Source organism: Thermobia domestica, chromosome 15, assembly GCF_964235325.1.
Source record: "Thermobia domestica chromosome 15, izTheDome1.hap1.1, whole genome shotgun sequence".
Lineage (NCBI taxonomy): Eukaryota > Metazoa > Arthropoda > Insecta > Zygentoma > Lepismatidae > Thermobia > Thermobia domestica.
The window spans coordinates 8,713,146-8,741,102 of record NC_137468.1 but is presented as its reverse complement, the minus strand read 5'-3'; the positions used below and the strand labels follow the sequence as shown (position 1 = coordinate 8,741,102).

General features: G+C 36.4%; 1 protein-coding gene across 1 annotated transcript in view; it reads right to left on the bottom strand.

Moving 5' to 3' along the window:
• The window catches only part of LOC145672061 (protein scarlet-like), a 314,540-nt gene that overhangs the window by 57,499 nt on the left and 229,084 nt on the right, over window positions 1–27,957 (bottom strand). Inside the window, exons 4-6 of the mRNA XM_081741293.1 lie at window positions 14,135–14,183; window positions 10,359–10,408; window positions 1,932–2,068 (exon numbers count right to left, since the gene is read on the bottom strand). Of these exons, the coding sequence (XP_081597419.1) occupies window positions 1,932–2,068; window positions 10,359–10,408; window positions 14,135–14,183 (236 nt within the window). The remainder of the gene's footprint in view (window positions 1–1,931; window positions 2,069–10,358; window positions 10,409–14,134; window positions 14,184–27,957) is intronic.

Sequence of the window (27,957 nt, the reverse complement as noted above, 5' to 3'; positions counted from 1 at the left end):
TAAAGCTGCCACAAGTGCAAAAAATGATGAAATTGTTGTAGTCAAACGGAAAATATTGCGTCGTGGAGTTGAATAAACTTTCCATAAAAATCTGCTACGTTTTACAATTTTACTTCAATAAAGGCACAAATAGTTCCCAAACTAATGAAAACATTTATTATGCTGTTTGTTTATCGGCAAAACACGTTATCAAAGGTAACAGTGTAAACGTTCGTTTGCTTTCGTTCTGGAAATGTTGATGTCGAAGAAACTTCTCACAGTAGGTGACCAATCCTAGAAAAAGTGTCAAAAATGAAACAAAATCTATATGAAAGTACTCGTCTTATTGTCAGCGACCTAAACATCCATAACCAACAAGTGTTAAAGAATTTGGAGAAAGCTGTTTACAAAAGGAAGTACCATAAATTTGGGTACCATATAACCTGACTGAAAAAAGAAAATACTCGGTCGAATTTTTACTCGCAAATCTGTATTGAAATATAACCAGCTGAAAGTATTTTTGAAGTAGTTGATCACTAGTAATGAAACGCAGATAATCTACCACAGCAATATGAGAAGAAGATCATAATGACAAGCTCCACTGTTTATAGCAAAACTCGCCCAGGATGGCAATGCTGCACGTTTAGTGGGATTGGAAGAGTATCGTGCATCGCGAGCTACTACCATCGGGTAGCACAATAGACTCGGAGCTGCACTGTCCACAATTAGCCCTAACGCAACTAGTAATTCAAAACAAGCGGTCAGCAGAAAGGATGTAGCATACAACGCTAATAACGCCAAACCGCATGCATTTTTAACGACTTGTCAGAATTTTAGAGTACTAGACTGGAAGTTTTAATGTATCCACCGTATAGAATGAATTTGGTACCTCACAGTATCATTTGTTTCGGTCTCTGCAGAACTCTAAGAGTGGTGTTAAATTAGTTTTAAAAGAGGCCTGGGAAAAAAGTGTCACAATTTTTGTTCAGAAGCAGAGAAGTTCTACAGCGACGAAGTAATGATGTTGCCAGAAAAATAGCAGAAGGTCCTCGACCAAAATGGTGCATATGTGGCTTCATAGTGTTAGGTATTCTGAATATTGACCTCGAAAGGTTTAATACTGTTTTGACAATCCACGTATAGGATATAGTCTACATGGTGTTTCAAAACAACACCGACAACCTTTGGGATGTGATTCCTGATACCGAGATAAGACAAAAAGTATTGACCAACCTGGGTGCACAAATGCTTCCTTTCGGGGTTATAAGCTGCCGAAAATATGAAAAATTGAACTTTAAAGGTTCATAGCTCCAAAACTATGATACCTACTGCAGTGGGGTCAAGATTTCACTTAGAAACTAACATGTCAAATATCCGTGCTTCAGAATCCTGAGGTACTTCCGCAACAATTTTAAAAAGATAGTTGGTGAGTACTTCAAGTTATGCTGTAGGCAAAGTCCCTCTGCAAAAATTACTATGTGAGTACCTTAGAATTCTGAGACATGTATTTTTTGGATAGTGCACACATTAGTTCCTAAGTGAAGTCTTGATTCGACTTCGGTAGGTCCCACAGTTTTGGAGCTATGAACCTTTAAAGTTCAATTTTTCATCTTTTTAACAGCCTTTAACTCCGAAAGGAAGCATTTGTGCACCCAGGTCGGTCTATACTTTTTGTCTTATCTTGGTGTCAGGAATCACCTCCCAAACGTCGGTGTTGTTTTGAAACACCCTGTATATGATTCATATTGCCTCACTTTCTTTTCATCAATGAAATAAATATGATTCGTTCTTCAATAGATAAACTTGTATTACATTATTACGGGAAAAGAACCGGTAGTACCCGCCCTCCTTGCCCATTAGATGTGTGAAGTACTCCTACATTTTGCTTTGGAAAGATGATAACCTTAAGACAAGATGTTCTAACAGTTACAACAAACTTAAGAAATACTTACCATAAAGTTAAGATGTTCTCTGACGGTCATCGTGCTAATGAACAGATCTTCTTGATACACATATCCACTGATTGTATTCATGAAGTCTCCAACTGGAATCCCGTTCACTCGGATGTCGCCATCAACCACAACGTCTCCTGAAATGATTTATTTAATTTAAAAGATAACTAATCTTAGAGATTTATATATTAGGCCCTAAGTCTCAGTGGTGGATCTAAAAGGTAAAAACTGGGGGGGGGGGGACAGCCAGTACCCAGACTATGATAGATACATATAAACTTTGAAAAATATATAAGTAATAGCTTAAATTATTTTGTCACTGAAAAACTGGGGGGCCTAGGCCCCCGGCCCTGGCCTAGATCCGCCACTGCTAAGCCTCCTGCGACTAACTAAAAAAATATACTTAAATTCCAAAGTAATTAATAATAAACTAAATAAGTATACCTAATTAATGCATGAGATAACTACTTTTTCAAAATATTACTTTTATCCTTTCTGTATTCTCAACTTCACCCATGTGGAATTGAAATAGGGTACCCAGACTTCTCATCTTATATCAGTGTTGTCAGGACGTAAAATAACCTGATTTTCCAATAACTATATTGCTTATTTTATTGAGTTTCTCACTCCAAGATTTCGCTCTGCAAGCTACAAGGGAAGTTAAGAAATATGTAAGTCATGAAAATGAAACAAATTATCTGATTGATTTGTTGATTAAAATTAAAAATCCCTTTTCAATACCAAGGATTTATAAAACAGGACCTATTGCTCAAAGTAGAATCGAAATCATTTACTGGGGTTTGTGTTTACCGGGGATTGAATCTTGGACGACGAGCAAATAATGTGTAAAGGAATTAGCCATTTGGACAAAGAACACGAAATAGGGCTCGAATCCACTGCCTACCCTGTTTAGGCTAGTCAGTTTAAGGGCACAAGTAACTTAAAACCTAAAGAAACAAAAATCTGTCCACATTTTAACATGGAGTATCATTATTCTTCGTTATAAGATAGAAGCAACATATACTATTCTCAATTTTGTCGTATGAATACAAGGGTAGATCTTCACTACAGTTCTCTGTTAGGATGGGTCGAAAAAAGTTATCGAATTTTAATAGTGCGAAAAAGTTGTGTATTCGAATGTTAATAAAGGAAAAGCTATTGGAAGAAATTCCCATACTTCATCTTCAGTTCGCGCATTTTTTTTTTTTTTAAATAATCAGAAACACTACCTAGGTATTGTCTTAATGTCCAAATTTTAAAGATTGAGTTTCCGTACTTCAAAAACCATGAAATCACTTTATCTTCGTTGTTCAATAGTGGTAAATTCTTTCCATCCGCCCTACTCTGCAGCTTTACATTAGGATTGCCATATTTCAAAAGTGAAAATCCGGGACGCTACTAAATTATGAGAATCTTAGAAATGCTTAAAATGAAAACAAGTGTTATATCCTTCATTATAGAGTTGTTCAACTATTACGTAATCACATGTTTTAGTAATTTTAGTAGACGTTCCCCTCTTGTAAACGTAGACAGATGATTTACCCCCCCCCCCCCCCGTCCCGCTTGGTAAGTAATTTTTTTTTCTCAGGGTTTCGTGGCTTTCAGAGTCTGTTTTAGCTTATTCAAAGTATGCTGTTTCGTTTCACACATTTTGTCTGTCTGTGTCATATCCTTTTTTCTAGAACGATTAATTCATTGGCAATATTTTGTGATGGCGTTTGTTATCTTCAAAGAATTTCTTTCGTTGAATTTTTACTTTATATTTCCGTTATTTTTAAGAAACTAAACTACTCAATAACTCCATATTTTATATATTCAACTTTTTTTTCAACTTTTGAATTGGCATACTCAGAGAATAATTATATAACTAATCTTCCGGAGAAAGCAAACTATAATATTCCCTTTCTTCTTCTTCTTCGCTGAAATTCGGGACATTTAAGCGTCCCGATAAACATTTTCTGGACACCCGGGGCGCAGATTTCGATTCTGTGATGCACTCGGATTTTCCGGAACAAATGACAACTCTACCTTACATATTATACTTGTCCAAGTACATATTAATCTTCCGAAGTACGCAATTCAAATAAAATTTATTTTTCGATCTTATTATTCTATAAAATTTAAATATACAATGTTTTGCTGATTAAATACTACACCTCAACAATCGCTAGAAGCAAATTATGTGCAGGGACTTAAAAGTTATTTTCATAATTTCCAATTAAATACTTGTGTTCTCAAACAGTACAACATATCTGCTATAATAACCAAATTAAGATTATATACACACACTCATCAGTGAACTGAGACCTAACTACTTGTCGCCAAAATTTAACAGCCTCTTGCCTACTACATGCACATCCAAGGGCGCCGATCCTGGGAGGACCGGGGGACGGGTCCCCTCAAAGCTCATGTGGGCCCCCTATTGTATTTATGAATATACAATATTTGACATAATTTGAATGTAATTTGTCTTAAAATCCTCATATATATACTTTCTGCATCTGAATGGGCCACCTCGCAAATTTACAGAGAAATCGGTGCCCTTGTGCACATCTATGGATAAAAATAAAAATGCCTTTATTTTTCAAGTTCCGAAATAAAAAATGTGATTCCAAATCCATTTTTAATCATATAAATGTTTGCATCTGGTTGTGAATCATAGACGAAGTTCCCTTATCGCTACAATTTTTAGGAGTGGGAATGAGTTTTTTCGTTCTACATCACAAGTACTAACATCATTCTCTTCCTATACTACAATAATCGCCTGATTATTTGACATGTTTCGAGGTACAACTTTTAAGTTGTGACTAAGTAGTTAGCGTAGGGTAGGGGATCAATTTCGAACAAGTACAATTCTGAACACAGTAAGCTTTTGCACCATTTTTCGAAATACAACAGTTTCCAACACTGAGCGAAGAATATGGCGTTGACAGTGACTCCTGTGCTTGTATGTGTCTGATAGAGTCGTGTGTTTAGGTGTTTGCTGAGGCCGTACAGAAATTATTCTTCAAGCAAAGGTATGTATATCAACCATAGAAAATGTCGTACTATAAAATAGCTCATTGTTTGACGTTGTATTGTTGCTTTAAATTGCGAAATGTTGGTTGTTAGTTTACTGTAGCACGTTGCACGGTCCATGATAGAAACAAGCATGGTAAACCAGATGCCATCTATGAGCAGCATTTGTAACTGTTTAGTCGCAGATAAATTATAGCGAAAGGTACAATTTCGAACACCAATAAGCGACAATTCTGAACACTAGGTTGAAGGTACATATCAGCCAGTTGTGCTACCATTCTCAGTGTGCCTTTCGTGTTTTGTCATTACAGATGCCACGACGGAAAACTGCAAAGAAGAAGCGTCTTTTGTGGGATCCTTCTAATATGGCAACAGCAGTGAAGAGCGTTTTATCGGGTGATTTATCGTTAAGAGGAGCATCGGCATTGTATCACGTTCCACTAGGCACCCTTCATGACCGTGTAGGCAAGGAAAAGGAAAGGCAGATTGGACTTACTCCACGGGTGACAGGCAAAATTGGACATCCCACAGTACTATCGGAAGAAACAGAGAAGGCTTTTGTGAATACGTTAGTGTATTTCGAGAACAGAGGATTAGGACTCACACCCTTGCAAGTAAAAAGTGCTGCTTCTGATGTGGCTGAGGCCTGTGGAGTTTGGCACCCATGGAATCCAAATGTGAAGATAGCTGGTGATGACTTGTTCAAAGCTTTTATGAAAAGGCACCCAAACATAAGTTTGAGGAAACCAGAAGGACTATCGAGAGCTAGAGCTGCAGGTATGAATGAAGAAGAAGTGAGGAACTACTTTAGAATTCTGAAAGGTGTAATGAATGACTTTAATTTGTTTGATAAGCCTCAATGTATATACAACATGGATGAGACAGGGATTCCCTTGAATAACAGACCCATGAAAATAGTAAGTCAAAAAGGAAAGCGTGAGATCGTGTCACTAACCAACGTTGAAAAAGGGGAAAACGTGACGGTCATTGCTTGCTGCAATGCTTCTGCCTCCTACATTCCACCGATGATCATTTTCAAAGGTGTCAGAATGCGCCCAGTATTCAATGACGGTTTGCCACCTTGCCCAGTTGTGGAGTTGAGCGAGTCTGGTTACATCAACGAAAGGCTTTTCCTTAGGTGGTTGGAACATTTATGTACATACAAAACTCCTGGTAAAGTTTTGTTTATACTGGACAATCATGGAAGCCACACCAATTTCAATGCCTTGAAATTCTGCCAGGAGAATGAGATCGAGCTCGTGGGTTTACCACCTCACAGTAGGCACGTTCTTCAAGCTTTAGATAGAACTTTGTTCAAGTCTCTGAAGACACACTACCACAGGAAAGCAACAAACTGGCAACATCGCCATCCCAACGAGGCTCTGTCGAAGCTCAGATTTAATCTCTTTTGCGAGGCTTGGAACAAGGCAGCTTCTGTTGGCTCGGCCATAAAAGGTTTTGCGTGTAAAAGGCCCTTTTCGGACGATATTGTTCCAAAGTCCAAATTTGCTCCTTCCCTCCTGTTCGTATCGTCTTCGGAAGAAAATAATCAGTCTAGGAAAAACACTGAAACTAATGACATTTGTGCACCAGGAACATCGAAAATTGACGATTCACCTACGTCACAAGATCAAGATAGGCCCACCATTATCTCACCTACACCAAATACCTCAGGTTCTCCTATGCCACAAGACGAAGACAAACCTACCATTCTCTTACCTACACCAAACCCCCTCCGATTCTCCGGAAAATGCTTTGGTTCGTAACATCCTCAAAACCCCTGAGAAGAAACCTTCTACACGTAAAAGAAAACTCCTAACCTCGCTCCATCTTACAAGCAATGCTCACATTGTTGAAGTACAGGTTAAGAAATCCTGTGTTGTTAACCGGCCTACTCCAGGAAACAAGCTTCAAATTACAAGACAGCCGCAAAGAAGTAGGGCATTAACTCCAACAAATGAGGACATATGTGGCTTTTGCCAGTTGAGCTATTACAGTGAAGAGTCCCTCGTGAAAGGCGACTGTATACGATGCCAGTCTTGCCAAGTGTGGTATCATGAAGTGTGTGTAAGTGCACAAGGTAAGAAACAATTTATTTGTGGAAAATGTAAGTGATCGAAATTGTACGTACCAGTGTTCGGAATTGTACCTGATGTTGTACAAATCTGAACGTTTCTGTACTAGCAAAAAAATTATGTTTATGGACATTGTAACAGTTTGTTTTTCTTAATATTTCTGTAACGCAACACATAGATTATAAAGTTTATATTTGCCAAAAATTGTCTTGTTCTACTGTTTAGTTTGTCCAAAAATAAAAAAGTTTCTAAAGTGTTCAAAATTGTACCCTCCTACCCCACGCATCTTTGGAGATCTGGGTTCGATTCTCGGTAGGAGCTCATGTGATTCGGATTCCACGTTAATCAATAGGTCCCGTTTCATGTAGCCTCGCTGTTGAAAGGGACGTTAAACTCAAAATCAACTGAACTCAACTTTTGAATTGAGAAAAAAATACTATGAAATACATAATTTTCCTTGAGCTTTTGTCAGAGTTGCAGGTATCCATGGTTTCGTTACACTTCGTATAATTGTCATGTCTTTGAAATTTAAGGAATTGAATACTTTAACTCAAGATTACATAATATTGATATGATTATTGTTTAATTTCGAAAACGCGACATTGCTATGGGGTCATTTAAGAGGATTATGTGGGTAACGTTATTTTTCAGATATAATTTCACTCTTATCGGTCATAGAATTAAAGCCTGTGACAAACATCTTGGCATTTCAGCTAAACGAATAAAACGCAAGCTCTGACGCGACGTTGCCGGGTGCTAAGGGGTGTGGCTATGGCTAAGCAGACGAACTACAGCGCCACCAGGTGACAGAGGATAGACATGGATGTATACAAAATAAACGTGGCAATACCACTGGCCTCTCATTTGCTAGCAGCATTTAAAGGGAACTTGGAGCGCCACCTTCAATTGCCATGATGTTTATATCTATCAAACCAATACTACGGCCTAGAATGAACTAAGGTTTCTTCTGCCCAGTGGCAACCGCATGTGCCTCTTTGTTTCAGCTCCTTCACTACTATAGAAATTGTAATGTTAGGGAAGAAATATCTTTATACTTGATGATTGACTACCAAAGAATTTTAGAATATACCTTTCCATATTCATAACTAGCTAGGTCACTGTAATGCACAGTTTTCTCTAGCTTTTCGACAGCAATGTCTTTGGAAGGCTGTTCCCTAGGTATACTTTAAATTCTCCTATAAGCAAACTCGGCACAAAAGAAAAGGGGCCTTATGCAGTCGTTTTAACGTATGATTAGCGTTATATTAAAGGCCTAACTACTGCAGGAAACATTTGTTAGTCGAACTCTTTAGTATGGCACTAATAACGCTTCACAACGACTCTGCATAAGGCCCAAGGTATTAACCTGGTCTGAACAGATAGTGGCCAGTACGGGTAATGTCAGGTCGTAGTAGTGAATTCGAATCATTTTTAAGTTGGTTAGTATTTGCTTGTTTGCATTAGATATATACCGTGAAGGTTTCTTGAACAAACGTTTTGCCCAATTTCTTCCAAATTAGTTGAAGAAATGACCTGTGATTTCCGACCAGTTGCCTAATTAGTGCTATCTTCGACCAATGAGATAACAAAGGAATATAAACTTCCTTCTCAAACTTGTTTGCCTCTAGTATGATTAGCAACCGAAGCGAATTTCTATAACAATATTATGTGGGTAACGTTATTTTTCAGATATAATTTCACTCTTATCGGTCATAGAATTAAAGCCTGTGACAAACATCTTGGCATTTCAGCTAAACGAATAAAACGCAAGCTCTGACGCGACGTTGCCGGGTGCTAAGGGGTGTGGCTATGGCTAAGCAGACGAACTACAGCGCCACCAGGTGACAGAGGATAGACATGGATGTATACAAAATAAACGTGGCAATACCACTGGCCTCTCATTTGCTAGCAGCATTTAAAGGGAACTTGGAGTGCAACCTTCATTTGCCATGATGTTTGTCACGCCGTTTAATGTCCGTGAGAATTTTTTTATTCCTTGAAATATATTTTCTATTTTTTTTAATAATTCAGAGAAAATTAACTGAATTTCAGTGGAGCAATAGAACCTTGTAAGGGTTAGGCTTTCACATTTGAAGCTTTAACCTCCCACATTCCACTGCGGGAGGGGGTTAGTGCATAGCCCCAAATCCTCAGTCAAACTACTGGTCCAAAAATAAAAATAATTTAATTTTTTGTTATACTACACCTTTCGTAAACCTCTCGTGATGAGGAAATCTGATAAATTGTAGATGAAATTAAAGGAAAAAAAAACAGGGCATAAATTCTGTACATAAATTTACAAAACAATCCGAGTAAACTTTGAGATGAGACGAGGAGTAATCCTTCGATAATCAAGACGAGGCGACAAAACCTTATTTATCGCCTCGTGATCAACACTATTTGAACAGATTGGTGATTGTCTCTATTCATCTGAGTGACCCCGAAAACTATGAGTTCTACACTCATCTTAGCGAATTTGAACATTTTAATTTTCATCACCCCCCCCCCCCTTCATGTCGATGAAGGCTAAGTTTAGACTTGAACAGCTTCGGAAGTGTAACTATTAGTAGGCCGAATTTCAGCTTTGTAACTTGAGCAGCTAGTGAGATACTCAATTTTTGGCAAAAATTTGGACTCCTTCATACTCGTTCTTAGTATACTAATATAACGAAAGTGATATGATAACATCTCAATTGGGATTGGGGTCTAATATAAACAGAAAATCATTTCATTCAGCTTTGCCGTTTTGCCATACATAAAATTGGATTACACACACTATTAAGTTATTTAAGTAAAGATACTGTTATAAATAATTACATAAAGTGACTTGTATCATTCACTTCCCACTCGTTCTGTGAAGAGAGGCAACCATAGCCTTGTTGCACAAGACTATATGCACATGCATAAAGGGGTATTCATCTTTTCTGACAGAAAAGTGCAATTTTTGCTACTGGCTACACTGGTTTGACGTTCTTCCGTTTTGAATGTTCCTAGGGTGAAACACAGAATAGTGAGCATGCTTTTATTAACCAAAGCCTTGAGAAATGAACTAAAAAAAAGTCCATGAATAAAATCACACTTCAGGGGCACAGATTTAAAATGAAAGGAAGTTTTAATGATGTGCCATATCAATACAATGGAACTCGGTCACTCAGGAATTAGCATTTAGACAATCGGTCAGAGGTCACATGTTCGCAACTTGGAAGAGAGAATTTCTTCCTCGGCCGCTATTTCTCATACCAGTATACTTGCTCAAGAAAGAATTCCTCTCATATAAAATTAATTAAAGTAAATGTAAAATAAGATTTAAAAAAATTAATATTGTAATTCTTACGTGGATTTCTGTGAGCTAAAGTTCGCATCAAGGTAGTCTTGCCTGCGCCACTGAAAAGGAAAAAAAGTACATAACCCTATTAAGATATTCCAGATAAGAACTTCACAACAGTCAACTGGTTAGCCCTTCTCTATTTATATACGAGAGACCAAGTTTAATTCTGTTTGTGGTTTAGTCTACGTACAGAAATAATTTGTGAATAATTGATGTTGGAAACAAATGATATGAAAGCAGTAAACGTAATGGACCTTATTCCGTAACAGTTTACGTCAATACAACGCCAAATCTGAGTTTCAGTTTACGATAATAGGCATAGCAGTTAATATAGTTTGATTTTCATCACACTCCGAAAGTTTTGTGAAGACTGGTACGGAATAAGGCCCAATAAAGAAAGTTAGAGTCACTAATTGGCTGGAAATATTGAAGAAACCATTAAAAACAAATCAATTTTTAAACGTATTTTTCTTGAATAATTAAATAAATGAACGGAAACTAAAATTACGTTATACAAAGCTTAATAAAAATTGAGCAGGAGTAGATTAGTGGTTATCATTTTTGCTTCGCATGCGGGAAGCTTCGTGTTCGAATCTAGTAGCATCATGTTAAGTGAGGTTTTTACCAAGAGTTTCCTCGCAGTTCCAACAGGTAAATGCCGGGAGAGTAACTTAAATAAAAACCTTTACCGACTTCTTTTTCCATTCTTCCTCTTAGTGTTGTTGTTGGTTATTGAAGAGTTCGTTGTAACTTGGCCTCGTAGGGTGTATCTGAAGATTCCTTGAATGAATATACGAGACTCTTTCCATTTGATAAATCATTTAACATATATTAAACAGTAAAACTAAGATTTTGTAACTCTAGTGATAGCAGAACGTTTTACGTTGTGAAAGGAGATAAAATATTTAACAAGAATTTTAGGAATGATGCCAAAAAAATTCATCAAAAGATTGCGATCTTAACTAGTAATTAGTTTTTCTATTAGGGGCAGCAAAATTTTTGTATGGCCCCTAAATCATGTTTTCGTATTTTCTACGGAATAAGCACATGATACTGAGTTAACTGATATAGTTTGGGTTTAGCTACACTGCATGTAGTTCTCCAGATATAAGGCGTACAAGAAATATTTTGATTGAAATATATTGGATTTTTGATCCAGAAATAAGTCTTCAACATCGCACTATTGTACCTTTTGATTTAAAGAAAAACAGATGATTAATAAAAGCAGTGACGTCATTTGGGGTTTCAGAGAGGAAAATTGCTCCCCGTGAATTTGTGACACTTATTAGCTTTCTAAATTACATTAAATGAATACAAGATATTCGTCTTCCACTTTGGTTATTCTATTTCCTGCTTCAGCCATGTTGTGTACTAATCTTTGAGTTCGTCTAATACAGACTATGTAAGCAGTTGCAAGATTTATTACAGGTTTCTAGTAGTATCCTAGACTTGGCGTAATTACCTGCACTTGTCGGTAAATACGCCACTTTGTAACACTTTTTTCTTTTACCTTGGGTATAGATGTGAGTGGCATCACTGCCACATTTTTTTTCTACAAGTGGAAAAGGCTACTCTGCAACATGCATATCTTGTTATTTGTGTTTCATGAAAATTAAGGCCATAAAAGATCGAACACCGTTAACATGGCGTATTTACCTGCATCTACCTTATTAAATGAAATAACCCATCATTTGATTGGGAAATCAACTGATTCTCTTTGGCCTATGCTCGAGCCAAAAGTGAGCTCTCTAGTGGATATGTTAATAGCGTATGCTCCTTTGGATGGATAGATATGGGTTTGTTTCCCGGCGAGAGCTCTAGGTCCACGTCTCACTAACGGGGCGGTAAACTCTAAATTCAGTCCAATCCAATCTAGCCAGAAGTGAAATAAAACTGTATGAATTTGCTTTTCTACTCATTAAAGTTCAATGTTATTATTATTATTATTATTATTATTATTATTATTATTATTATTATTATTTGAACACATTGCAATGGTTCGAATTTGTAACGTAATAGCCCCAACAAATGTATTTGTATTTATTTCTATATAAGAGAAAATATTTGTACTAAGAGCACGATGATACCTGTAAAAAAAAAAAAAAAAAAAAACTCTGCAGAGAGAGATAATCTGTAATCTGTTGCGTACTATCCTGTGTCTGAAGTGTGCTGCCACCAGGTGGGCAATTGCGGTACTAGTGCCGGAACTTAACTGTGCCGTACCGATTTCCAATCACTTTGGATTTAGCAGGTAAGACTTAGGGACATGTAATTTACCTAGTCTGGTTAGGGTCTAAAAGATACATTGAAGAAATATATCTTCTTTCTAATATTTATGTAAATGGGAAAGGAAGTTTCATGGTACCATTCTGGCATAAAAAGGCCTCATTTACTTTTATATTTAGTTATATTAACCTTCAAAATATTTTGTTACTTCGCCACGAGGCCTTAGCTCAGGTATCATCTTGTGCTCACTTTTCTTATTCAAGCGTTGTTTTATAATATTGGGTATTAATGTGGATCACTAGGTGTTCCCAGTGCTATGCTAAACGCTGCTTAAATAGTGTGGCGTTGCCAGATAGTGTCGAGTGTTTACTGATGCCAGATAATAAAGGAAGTAATCATGGAATTCTGCTTAGATACTTACTAGAGAAATTAGTTTTCGACCCTTAGCGCAATTGTGCTTCTCGAACTGCAACGCTATAATCCAGGAATTTCCTTATTGTAACTACTACTGTAAAAGTACAAATTTGGCAACAACGCATTATGGCGTTCTGCGTAAGTTTCGTCTCTAAATCTATTTCCTTAATTGTAAATTAATATTTAAATAAAATATGAAATGTAACACGAAAAACGGTCAAACAATATATCTATTTCGCAATAAGATCGTTTCTTTAAAATACTTTACACATACAAATAAACATTTCGTAAAACTGAGCACTTCTTGTAAGATCTTACAGCAAGTGCCATCTTGTGTGCTCATTGTAAAACGAATCAACATATTTTCTTTTATTTGTTACATTTTTCGATGTCAGGAGACACAACCAAATGAGTCAGTGTCTTGTGCTGTAGCTGAAACAACTCTATCTTATAGTACAATATTTATAATATGTAACGCTTCATTGCGCAATAGTTAAGGCAATGAGCTAAAATATGTACTGACTTCCGGGTGGTGATCCACCTTAAAGAGAATATTTATGGTAAAGAGTAGTTCAAAGAATACGATTTATATATTACTATTACTTATCTTCGATTTCTACGTATTACCTGCTGTTTAAAGAACAGAACAGAGATTGCCTTGTTATTCAATGTGTACAAGAAAAAATCATTTTTTACTTGTTAATAAATATTTTGTTATTTTTCAAATTTCGTATTATAATTCACATGATATATACTAATTTAGACCCGTGCTGGCTTCAGTCTAATTTTAAAAATTTACCAGAGGTATTGCATGCTACAAATTTCATTTTAAGATGTAGATCCACGTCTCATATAACGTCCGTACTGAGTAGGGAAGCTTAACTCTGATCAAGAACAACGAGAAACTGATGTAAATACAAAGATTCTGAGATTGTTTATTTAAGTTTTATGGATTAGGGTGATAGTGCGTACATTCTAGCTAAATAGCGACGAGGTAGAAGAAACGTGATAGTATTACTGTTACCTAGTAGAAAGCAAATGATAGTTGGGGCGCGGTCTTTCTTTCCTTGCCCGAACTCCACTGCACCAAGCAAATATTTACAAGAGAAATCAAAAGTGGCTACAAAGATATTCATTCTTACCTGGCTCCCATCATGGCGACCAAACTTCCTGGTTTTACAGCTCCTGTCACTGAAAATTAAGAAAAAAGTGATGAATAAAGCTGAAGCGGTTAGATTGCAAAAATTGAAATATTATATTTTGATTGAAAGTATTAAATTCTTTGAAACTGTGATTTTTACATTCATTTAAGCATAATATGAAAGGAAATGATAATAGAAAAATTTTCTTAGCTCAGGTTGTAAAAAAAAAAAAAAAAAACGCCCTTGTACAACAGTAGCTGTATATATACAAATGTATTAATATTTATAGAACATTTAAGCAAAATCCTTGTAAAAACCTACATTTCACTTTTTTTTTTATCTATTTCACTATGATGAGGTCGCTTGGCTCCCTCCAAATCATGGGCACTGCAAAAGACATTGAGCGCCCCTTCCCATTAATCCAATTTCTTAGATTGCTGGCACAAGTGTTACACACAATGTGGGGTGCCCAAGATTTATCTTGGTCTCCAATTTTACAACCAAAGTAATATTGATAGGCTTTTCTTATTAGTGGTATTATAGTCTGCTTTTGTGAGGAAAATGTCACTTCCCCACACACGTAGCAGAAGCTATCCGCACTGTTTACACAATTTCGCGGCATTTTTGTCTATTGAAATCCTCAAAATGTCACTTGAAATAGTTCCGACAACTATTTAAAAATATACATTCGAAACACCAGTATTTTTGCGTACTTGTAGTTGTATTTTTATGTCCTGCACTACACAAACGTCACACCCAAAACGCTGATAACTGCACTAAACCTGTCTTTTCTAACAATAGCAGAACACTACTGAGATAAGGAACACAATGAAACCAAGCGTTCATATAGTTTCTCCAGTGTTGCCGAATCAGTGCAACATTTTACCCCAAACGAAGTGAATATATTTATTTTTAAAGCGTTATTATTAGGCATGCCTGTAAAACGAAAAGTAGAGCTAATATTCGAAAATAGCTTTCAAATTCGTGATCAGCACCACAAAATCAATAAGAATTAGCTAATTTTGTTCAATTTACATTTTCGTTGTTGAACAGTGTAATCAACAAATTTGATTCAAAATAAGGAAGTTCTGCGTTCCACACTGAGACGCCCTCAGATTTTCTTGGAAGGGGGTGCAAAAAGCGGTACAAAACAGCAGTCATTAATGAACACAACACACACACACCATCATGCACACATGCACCAAATACTTTATGTAAAACATTTATTTATGAACATTGTTTTACTTTATTAACTGCTGTAAATATACTTTGTACTATATTACTAGGCCTACTGTGCTTAATATAAATATACGAAATAATATAACGTGTGAACAAGAAAATCTACACAAATGAAAATGAATTTGATGATGTTTGACATTTAATATTTCCTCGACCACTGCGCTGATTTCGATGAACTATGAATGAGCACTGATCTACCTTAGGTTTTCGGCACATTTTTGGCAAGGGGAAGGAGAAGGCGTGAGGAGGGAGACATGAAGAAATAATCAAAAACAACCTATATTATTCTTCAATTCATAGTTTTAGAAGTTGCTGAGATGAATGTTGTAACTCATAAAGCCGCTTAATTTCAAATTCATCTCTCATCGCATGGGGATGTCGTGTGGGAGTGAAAGAAGCAGCTTGTAAAAATAATCAAAAACGGCCGATATTAGTGTCCAATTCATAGTTTTTGGGGTCGCTGACCTGAATAGTGACACTCTCAAAGCTGTTTAGATCAAAATTAATCTACCGTATGTACGTCCTAAAACGGAAGGAGAACAAATACTTTTTATAAACCTATTCTGCCCGTGCGAAGAAACCGACATTTCAGCTATAATATAATATGATTTGTCATGTATTGCAAAAAATCTAGGGCAGGGCAACAATTGTATCTTCCTCGCTATTAACAAATAAAATACTTCTGATTTTACTATAATTAATTACAGCTTTCTGTAATAGTACAACCAAACTAGCCATGTCATTCTACTACCTTTCCCGCTTTCTTCCATGCATTTTTTTTTGACGGCTCCTGAGGGCCTACGAACTAAGGGAAGAAAGTAGCATTAATTATTTTGTAAAGCTTCGTGAAGCTGTATGAAGGTTTCTTCTCTTAGATTCTTCCCTTAGCTTAGGTTTTTTAACACTACAGTGAGTTTTGTCCTCTCAAAGATTTTGCATTTTCAATGTTTTCTCCTCTTCAAGGAGTTTGGATTTTTATGCAGTTCTCTCTGCTCATTAAAGATTCAGAACTTGCATGTGTTTTTTTCCTCTTCAAAGATTCTGGATTTTTATGTGCTTTCTCCTCTTCAAAGATTTTCATTTGTTTTTCTCTCTTGAAATATTTTGAATGTTCATGTGTTTTCTCCTCTTTAATGATTTTGGATTTGCATGTTTTCTTCTCTTCAAAAATTTTGGATTTTTATGTACTTTTCCTCTTTAAAGATTGTTTCCTCTTCTACTTCGAAGATTTTGGATGTTCATGTGTTTTCTCCTGGACTCTCTAATTGAGTACATTTGATACATACGTTTCTTTTTCAGTAGGTACTTATATTTACTTTCAGGAGCCATTCCAATGACTTAGGCATTAAATCTTTGGTGTACAGAGTTACGAGATACAAAAGATGACATAGTTAGTAACGTAAAAGGCATACTAAATTTGTTTATATTGATTAAGAAATGAATTGAAATAAAAATTGTTTTCATCATCTCGTTTATGAGTTTACACGAAAACCTTCAAGTTTATATATAGATACTATATAACTATACAATGCTATGAACTACAAAATAATTTTGCCGCAAGGTTCCGTTAATTAAATATAAACAGCTAGCAGATAATATTGTAGTGTATTGGCGAGATTCTCTATATTCTGTCGGAGCAATTTTGTCACTTGCTCGGATTTTATTTTGCGCGTTTAAAAGGTGTTACTTGTTAGTCCAATGAAGAAACGATTTTTATCTTACGTTAGAAACCAGAGATATCAAGCTAACAATGCAAACACTACATTCACTATATTAATATTCAGGATTTCATAATGATTACTGAAAACTTCGTGTGATAAAATTGCGCACACCAATCTTATTATATATCCTTTTCTTTCTTTTTCCTTAAAAAATGCCATAAAGTTTTATGTTTTGCAGTATCTTATTACCTTGCTTAAGCAAGTAGTTGATAATAATACTTCCAACAGACGCAACATACTGCTTCCTAATCACTGTACAATTTTTGCTAATATGAATGCAAATTTTAAATGTAATTACACAGTAATTGCGAGGAGACCCTACCTAATACTTGGGAATCTAGAACTAACTCCTGATTTGCAAATTTCTCATACTATATCATTAAGTGAGGGGTAAAATTAAAGGATTTTTTTTTCTTTTAACAGGTTAGAGGCCAGAAACTGGTTTCTCAGCTTAATGCATGGTCAGATATAATTTAACACTTTGTGCAAAATTCCTCTTTTTCTCATTGGTCAAACAAATGAAGTTTGTTTGGAATATCTTATTTTCTCTCACATTCATTTTTTTAAGAAAATAAATCACAAAAATATATACATCATAGTGATACACGTAATTCGACCGATCTTAATCAAACTGTGCATAGAAATTAACCTTCACCTGGTTAGTATGCACGTGAACTATTTTTTTGTGCAGACCAGATTGTGGCTTCCGAGTTATTGGCCATCAAACCAGGGGTTTTTAATCTTAATATAATTTTGGCGAAAAAGCACCAAAATAATTAATTGCTGTTTATGAAAACAAGTATTAGCGGATAATACATGTACAGACTTGTTTAACGTTAATTATAAGTGAAATGATAACATGTTAGCTGTTAAATAAATGCAGTAAGTACTTACATCAAGGAATTGCTCTTTAAAAATCGGACGATTACTATCTAATTGAGGAAACTCATTACAGGTTATTAAATTCCAACCGAGACTGACGTATATAAAGTCTTCAAATCTAATACGTTTTAATTATAACGGGATTGTTTATTTTCCATTTCATTTTTCAATTAAGTTGAAGTAGAATGTAAATTACATATTTTACAAGAAGAATAACTTCCTGTAAATATTTATTACGTTATTTAATATACACGACTGTAAATTAGAGAGTTCCGCCAATTAAACCATACATAGTAGCTATTACAAATAGAGGTTTGTTTTCATTTTGCTCAAGATTATCTATACCCTTTGACTATATAATAGTTCGACTTTCCTTTCAAGAAACCAAAGAATAAATCCCTTCCTCCCTTGTTTTCAATTTCATTGCAAACTGTTTTTCATCTTCAGAAATATTGTCGAAAACAAGTTAATGTTGATAGAAGATATATCTAAAATATTCAACTCGCTGACTTATATCACAGGTTTGACTAGACTGGAGTTTCTTAAAATTTATTCCTACAATGTCGTCTAAAATTAATTTTCTGAAAGTTGAGCGCTCTTGCTAACGTTGAGATAAAACTAAGACTAGCAGCATTGGGTACTCTTCCCAAGGTTGAGAATAGAACTAAGACTTTGTGTTTAGAAAAGTTTAACGTCCCACGTTTATTCCCGTTAGGCTAAGGGAGACGATGATTGAGGCAAGTGTATCGTGATAGAAAAATTGATTGTATGATAATATGAGAGGAAACAGAAGTGCCCAAAGAAAACCCGCGGAGACGATGTCGTCTACCAAAAACTTACTTGGCCTGAAATCGAACCAGGGATTCCATGTACCAGAAGTAAGCGCTCTACCACTGAACCAGCGTGCCTCTCCTAGACCTACAACTAAAGAAAGTATTGGGAACTCTTTCTAAGGTTCAAAATGGCACGAAGACTAAAAGCATTGGGCACTCTTCCTAAGATTGAGAATAGAAGTAGGACTAAAGAAAGTACTGGAGACTCTTCTTTAAGTTCAGAATGGAAATCAAACTAAAAGCATTGCATGATCTTTGGAACTAAGACTAAAAGCACTGAGCTCTCTTCTAAGGTTGAGAACGGAAGTAAGGGTATCAACATTGGGAGCTCTTCCTAAGGTTGGAGATGGAACTAACACTAAAATCACTGAGCCCTCTTCTAAGTTGAGAACGGAATTAAGGGCATCAGCATTGGGTGCTATTCCTAAAGTTGAAAATGGAACTAAGACTATAAGCATTGGGCACTCTTCCTAAGATTGAGAATAGAAGTAAGACTAAAGAAAGTACTGGAGACTCTTCTTTAAGTTCAGAATGGAAATCAAACTAAAAGCATTGCATGATCTTTGGAACTAAGACTAAAAGCACTGAGCTCTCTTCTAAGGTTGAGAATGGAAGTAAGGGTATCAACATTGGGAGCTCTTCCTAAGGTTGGAAATGGAACTAACACTAAAATCACTGAGCCCTCTTCTAAGTTGAGAACGGAATTAAGGGCATCAGCATTGGGTGCTATTCCTAAAGTTGAAAATGGAACTAAGACTATAAGCATTGGGCACTCTTCCTAAGATTGAGAATAGAAGTAAGACTAAAGAAAGTACTGGAGACTCTTCTTTAAGTTCAGAATGGAAATCAAACTAAAAGCATTGCATGATCTTTGGAACTAAGACTAAAAGCACTGAGCTCTCTTCTAAGGTTGAGAAAGGAAGTAAGGGTATCAACATTGGGAGCTCTTCCTAAGGTTGGAAATGGAACTAACACTAAAATCACTGAGCCCTCTTCTAAGTTGAGAACGGAATTAAGGGCATCAGCATTGGGTGCTATTCCTAAAGTTGAAAATGGAACTAAGACTATAAGCATTGGGCACTCTTCCTAAGATTGAGAATAGAAGTAAGACTAAAGAAAGTACTGGAGACTCTTCTTTAAGTTCAGAATGGAAATCAAACTAAAAGCATTGCATGATCTTTGGAACTAAGACTAAAAGCACTGAGCTCTCTTCTAAGGTTGAGAACGGAAGTAAGGGTATCAACATTGGGAGCTCTTCCTAAGGTTGGAAATGGAACTAACACTAAAATCACTGAGCCCTCTTCTAAGTTGAGAACGGAATTAAGGGCATCAGCATTGGGTGCTATTCCTAAAGTTGAAAATGGAACTAAGACTATAAGCATTGGCCACTCGTCCTAAGATTGAGAATAGAAGTAAGACTAAAGAAAGTACTGGAGACTCTTCTTTAAGTTCAGAATGGAAATCAAACTAAAAGCATTGCATGATCTTTGGAACTAAGACTAAAAGCACTGAGCTCTCTTCTAAGGTTGAGAACGGAAGTAAGGGTATCAACATTGGGAGCTCTTCCTAAGGTTGGAAATGGAACTAACACTAAAATCACTGAGCCCTCTTCTAAGTTGAGAACGGAATTAAGGGCATCAGCATTGGGTGCTATTCCTAAAGTTGAAAATGGAACTAAGACTATAAGCATTGGGCACTCTTCCTAAGATTGAGAATAGAAGTAAGACTAAAGAAAGTACTGGAGACTCTTCTTTAAGTTCAGAATGGAAATCAAACTAAAAGCATTGCATGATCTTTGGAACTAAGACTAAAAGCACTGAGCTCTCTTCTAAGGTTGAGAACGGAAGTAAGGGTATCAACATTGGGAGCTCTTCCTAAGGTTGGAAATGGAACTAACACTAAAATCACTGAGCCCTCTTCTAAGTTGAGAACGGAATTAAGGGCATCAGCATTGGGTGCTATTCCTAAAGTTGAAAATGGAACTAAGACTATAAGCATTGGGCACTCTTCCTAAGATTGAGAATAGAAGTAAGACTAAAGAAAGTACTGGAGACTCTTCTTTAAGTTCAGAATGGAAATCAAACTAAAAGCATTGCATGATCTTTGGAACTAAGACTAAAAGCACTGAGCTCTCTTCTAAGGTTGAGAACGGAAGTAAGGGTATCAACATTGGGAGCTCTTCCTAAGGTTGGAAATGGAACTAACACTAAAATCACTGAGCCCTCTTCTAAGTTGAGAACGGAATTAAGGGCATCAGCATTGGGTGCTATTCCTAAAGTTGAAAATGGAACTAAGACTATAAGCATTGGCCACTCGTCCTAAGATTGAGAATAGAAGTAAGACTAAAGAAAGTACTGGAGACTCTTCTTTAAGTTCAGAAATGAAATCAAACTAAAAGCATTGCATGATCTTTGGAACTAAGACTAAAAGCACTGAGCTCTCTTCTAAGGTTGAGAACGGAAGTAAGGGTATCAACATTGGGAACTCTTCCTAGGGTTGGAGATGGAACTAACACTAAAATCACTGAGCCCTCTTCTAAGTTGAGAACGGAATTAAGGGCATCAGCATTGGGTGCTATTCCTAAAGTTGAAAATGGAACTAAGACTATAAGCATTGGGCACTCTTCCTAAGATTGAGAATAGAAGTAAGACTAAAGAAAGTACTGGAGACTCTTCTTTAAGTTCAGAATGGAAATCAAACTAAAAGCATTGCATGATCTTTGGAACTAAGACTAAAAGCACTGAGCTCTCTTCTAAGGTTGAGAACGGAAGTAAGGGTATCAACATTGGGAGCTCTTCCTAAGGTTGGAAATGGAACTAACACTAAAATCACTGAGCCCTCTTCTAAGTTGAGAACGGAATTAAGGGCATCAGCATTGGGTGCTATTCCTAAAGTTGAAAATGGAACTAAGACTATAAGCATTGGGCACTCTTCCTAAGATTGAGAATAGAAGTAAGACTAAAGAAAGTACTGGAGACTCTTCTTTAAGTTCAGAATGGAAATCAAACTAAAAGCATTGCATGATCTTTGGAACTAAGACTAAAAGCACTCAGCTCTCTTCTAAGGTTGAGAACGGAAGTAAGGGTATCAACATTGGGAGCTCTTCCTAAGGTTGGAGATGGAACTAACACTAAAATCACTGAGCCCTCTTCTAAGTTGAGAACGGAATTAAGGGCATCAGCATTGGGTGCTATTCCTAAAGTTGAAAATGGAACTAAGACTATAAGCATTGGGCACTCTTCCTAAGATTGAGAATAGAAGTAAGACTAAAGAAAGTACTGGAGACTCTTCTTTAAGTTCAGAATGGAAATCAAACTAAAAGCATTGCATGATCTTTGGAACTAAGACTAAAAGCACTGAGCTCTCTTCTAAGGTTGAGAACGGAAGTAAGGGTATCAACATTGGGAGCTCTTCCTAAGGTTGGAAATGGAACTAACACTAAAAGCACTGAGCCCTCTTCCTAAGGTTAAGAACGGAATTAAGGGCGTAAACATTGGGCACTATTCGTAAAGTTGAAAATTGAAACTACGACTAAAAGCATTGGGCATTCTTCCTAAAGATGAGAATAGAATTAAGACAAAAGTAAGTATTTGAGACTCTTGCTTAAGTTCAAAATTGAACTAATACTAAAAGCGTTGGGTGCTCTTTGGAATTAAGACTAAAACCATCAGGCCCTCTTCTAAGTTGAGAACGGAATTAAGAGTATCAGCATCTGGCGCTCTTCCTAAGGTTGAAGATAGAGTAAAACTAACACCGTTTCGCGCTCTTCTAAGTTACGAACTAGCAACAAATAATTTCAGTGTTAGTATCTTTACTTCATCACATTAAGAATGGTCTTCTTTTTAATACTTGTTATAAAAATATTGTTTCTAAGTTTTCTTTTCTTGCTTTATTTTTTAATTAATTATTTATTTTTTTAGTACGATTAAGCATTTGCATTTACTGATGCTTACAAGACGAGACGATATAAGAAATGAGATTTCCTCTCCACGTCTCGTAAATATTTTAGAAGTCTTGTCTCGATTACGGGAAGTCTTCGTCTCGAAAATTTCCTGCTGCCGTTTTGTAAATACATACAAAATTTATGACTTGATTTTTACTAATTTCGTCTAGAAGCTATCAGAATTCTTTCTCATCACGAGAGTTCCATGATGGCAAGGGCAGCGATCCTGGGGGAGCCAGGGGCCTCGGTCCCCAAAAGCTGATGTGGGCCAGGTATTGTATTTATGAATATACAATATTTGGTATAGTTTGAATGGAATTTGTCTTAACATCCTCATATATATACCTTCTGCATCTGAATAGCCTCCCCCCCCAAATTTACAGAGAAATCGGTGCCCTTACATGAAGGATGTGATATATCAAGTTTTAAACCATATTTATTATAGGAGTATATTCCGTAATGGCTTTCGTATTTGTGAAACCCTCTCCATCGTATTCATACAGTCACTGTACGAATCAATTTATAGTTTTTATATTATGAATCATATTACATTAAAATGCTATTTATTTAAAATCTAAGACTTAGTTAAACTAGTGTTTCGCATGAGGTTCGAGAAATTTCTCGTCTTATTTGGAATTTTGAAAATTCATTTCTCGTCTCGCTTTAGAGACGAGACATTACTCTTTTGTAATCAACATTATTTGCATATTACAATACTGTGATTTTCTGTAGCAAACTGCAACGCGATACCATTAGAGAAAAATGCTTAAATAATGGGGAAGAGTCATCGTCACTATACTTCCAAAGAAGAACTGTATGATGCACTGAAGGAATAGAATCCAAAGCCGCCCTTTGTCATGATATCATGAGTTTGTATTTCGTGGGATAATTGCCAGATCATAAATACCACAAATGCAACTTCAGAAGAGTAGTATTTTATTTCGCCATATTGCAGTGAATATTTAAATTTATTATAACTAAAAGGTGCTGCCGCCCAGATTGATTATACGAACCACCAACGAGATAAGTTGTATATAACATGCACATTGCACGACGGGACATATGGTGCACTTCAGTCTGCAACGGAATAAAGTCAACTTTTTACTCATTTCGGATATATTTTATCTTTTAAGATTTCTATCTGAAATTCCTTTCAAAGCTTAAAAGATTATGTTCAGGTATTGTAAATAAATCTTATAATATGAAAAAAAAGTAATGTTAAAGTTTTGATTTACTTAAGATACTTTACAAACTTTGTCTCTTTTTCTCCCACATTTGGTAACTGCACTTGATTTCCTTGCGTTCTCAACGCCCCATATGAGATGCAAATACCATATTAAGTATACTTGTATCTAGCATACACACACATGTATATATATCTATATTTATATGTGAGGTGCGTGAGAAACAAGCCGTGCATAATATATAGCAGCTAATCGCCTGCAATCAGCAATTGTTGAAAGGTACCGGAGGAAAACTTTGCAGCTCTTTAATTAAAGAAAGTACTTCACTAAAGTTTTATGGTTGCAAGGAAGAAGAATAAAATTGCAAACAGAAATTCCAATGGCAGAGTGACCATAAAAACGCGTTTGTTGTTATAATAAAAAATAGAAGAAGAAAAGAAAAAGGAAAGGGAAAAAATAAGCACCAATTGTCGCCAAGGGCGAACGTAAAGAGTCTGAAGCATCAGAAAGGAAAGTATGTTGTCTCCACGTGTAGAGGATATGCAACAGTGCTGTCAATTACAAGATATTGTACTTTGATTTATTATCATATAACTATCCTTTTTACTTCAACACAACGCTTTATAAATAATTAATAAAAATGATGCAATTAACCGCTATAAATATAAAACCTATTACTTATCTGTCAGCATCAATTCATTCATTGAAAACTCATGTGGTAATCTCCACTGAGATTCCCGTTATAGTCAAATTGCTACAGTTTCTGCCTTTCCGTGTTGGGGTTTTAAATAGGATTCCCTGTGGCTGTATTACTCGTTAAACCATATGTCCAAGCTAATCATGGCCTCGTGAGGATGTATGCAGTGCCCTGCCGTGCAAAATCAGCGCCTAAGGTGAGACTATACGACGGCGCCCTCTATCAGTGAGGTCGACAGACCAGCCGCGAAGCGCCATCATGGTTAACACGAAGCGTAAGAAAATTTTCACAAATAATCCCTGCCTTTCCTTGATTTTGAGCATTTTTATTACTTTTTTCCTTCCATTTTATGTATGTGCACTGCATTTTCCTCCCTAAGTTTGCTCCTTCTTAATTCGACGCCCGGGGCCGTCACGCTGCTCGCCCCCCGCCCCCCGGGCACGGCACTTGATGTAACGTCAGCACGTCTTAGGAATCACTACCGTTGTTGTGAGCGGTGTTCACTGGAGACCGTTGTCTCTTTCTATTAGTATTACGGAGCTCCCTCGCAGTTAAGTGGTTAGCGTACGCACCTTTGGCGTGAGAGACCCGCGTTCGACTCCTGACGGGAGTTCATGTAGTTCGGGCTCCACGTTGAGCTGTAGATCCAAGTTTCATATAGTTCTATTCTGAACCTTAGGAAGAGCGCATAATGCATTTGGTCTTAATTTTATTCTCAACCTTAAGAAGAACGTCCAATGCTTTTAGAATTAATTCCATTCTTAACCTTAAGAAGAGTGCCCAATGCTTTTAGTCTTAGTTCCATTCTCAACCTTAGGAAGAGTGTCCAATGCTTTTAGTCTTAGTTCCATTCTCAACCTTAGGTAGAGTGTCCAGTGCTTTTAGTCTTAGTTCCATTCTCAACCTTAATAAGAGCGTCCAATGCTTTAGCCTTAATTCCATTCTTAACCTTAGGAAGAGTGCCCACTGTTTAAGTCTTAGTTTCATTCTCAACCTTAGCATAATCGACCAATGCTTTGTCTTAGAAGGGAAGTTCGGAGAAAGAACTCGCCAGCAGAGAAACTAAGCATGCCGTTTGGAAGACCAATTCATGCTGATTACAACAAAGTAATAACTTTCCTGTACGATTGAAAACTTTTTAAAAGATTCAACGTTAAACGCACGATTTGTGCAACCATTTGATGGGTTTGAATTGCAACCAACCAAAGATTGTGGCAGGAGATTTGTAGATAGTGTAAAACTTCTTCATGCTGACGTTATGATGTACCAACGAAACAATCAAATAAAGTTCGTGTCCATGCTAATGAATCAGTTCCGATCACCGCGACACATGGGATTGTTTCAGTTTGCGTTCCAGAAGACAGATTACCATTTGCAGCACCTGTCGAATTTCCTTTTCGCGTTGGTTATGCGAACTGTACCCTTGACGGATGCAATGCAATTCCACATATAAAATGTTCATAGTGCAAGGAAGTATTTTGCCTGCGTCATTTTTTCATAGAACAAAAGAACAGCAGTGATCAATTTTCATCTCTAACCTATCATTATTGTGAACAATATAATGGCTAATCTTAACTAACAAAGCCATAGTTATTGAAAAAAAAAAACATTTTTTTCCTTTTACCTCCAATAGATTTCAATTTGTATATCAATATTCGTTGCTAGTAATGTCGTACTTAACGCGTTTAAATTCGCATATACTCATTTTCCATATAAACTTCCAATCTGAATCTCTCTAACAGTTCTCAACGGTACAGGAATTTTATTAGCTTGTTGTAATCAGCATGAATTGGTCCTTCAAATGGTATGGTTATTTTCTCTGCACGTGAATGCTTTCTCCCGCACTTCCCTTGTTAGTTCCAGTGTGAACCTTAGGAAGAGAGCCCAATACTTTTAAAATTTAATCCCATTCCCTCAGATTACCGCCCCAATAAGATAACTTTTTAGTGGATTTTATAAAAGCTGGATTATTCACTTTTCGGTTTAAGTATTTAAAGTGGCTCCTCAAACTCCCCTCACAATTACCTCGCCACACTCCCAATGCAGCTGGTTTCCTCAAGCTGCCACCAATCCAATTATAGGTCGGCAAACCAACAGTGCTTCGCTATGGTAATCTAAGTGTGCCTAGAGCGTTTGCATTTTTTTTATTAAATTACAAAGTAAAAATTATAATAAAGACTTCTTAGGGCATAATTGCTTGAAAACCCACAAACTAGATATTCAGTGAGTATGCTTCAGGAACAACATAATAAAAAATAATAACATAATTAACCTTCATAAGTATTAAACCCATTCTTTATGTGTCAACGTCAGTACGCCTATTGAATGCTTTTAGGATTATGTCCACAGAATTATCTTTATTGTCAATCAGTTACAAATCCTGTATTTCGTATTGGGTATCTGGCTTCGATTACGCATGAGAGCTTATAGAACCTGAATACAGTTTCGTTGCTGTCAACTTATTTTAAACTAAAGCTAAACAAAATTCCTGGGAAGAAATCCTACAGCAATTTGCAGTTTGAAATAGGTGGTCAGCACATTCCAAGTTCGACTACCGCCGTTGGTACCTAGGCCGGAGTCTATCCTCTGTATTTTTTTTAATGTATCCCTCCAATTGTCCTTATGAAGCTGGGTGAACAGCACACTATTAATGTATCTCCGTTTCCCGAGCAGATACTACATATAGTGGGTTCGAATATTAGTCCAAGTATGAATGACGCACAACGAACATTTAAAAATTATTCCGGAACTCTAAAAGAACTAAAAAAAGAAAGAAATATCGATCATGGCATTAGCAAAACAGTTCAAATGTTTTAAAAAATTTCTAATTGTGCTTTCTATACTAATTTGAGCATAGGCGCCGACTTGAAGAATCAACTGCTTGACGAGAGACCCCTTGCCCCTAGTTCTCGGTAAGCTGCATCCACTCCGCTGTATCCAAATTCACGACCTAATGCAAGTTTACCTAAAGGCTTTAAAACAAATCCAAGTTCTAAATTTGGGAACTTCACTGCAAGTTTGCAGCCACATTGATCTTCACTTGTCATATCAGTGCTGCCAGAGTTTTGGTTGAAGCTTCAGTGCTTCAATAAACACAGTTTTGAAAATGGCGGTTTTTATCGAATAAATATCTTCCTATATTGAGTTAAAAGCACGACGAAGTTTACAACAGAAATTCTTCCTCCTTTTTGTTAATTCTTCCTCGACTGGATTATATTGGAGGGACGAGAACCTCACCTATAAATATTGGGGAGCCAAAATCGTCCTGCCCCTCAAAGTCGGCGCTTATGAATTTGAGGATGCTGAATCCAATGAAACTTTTTA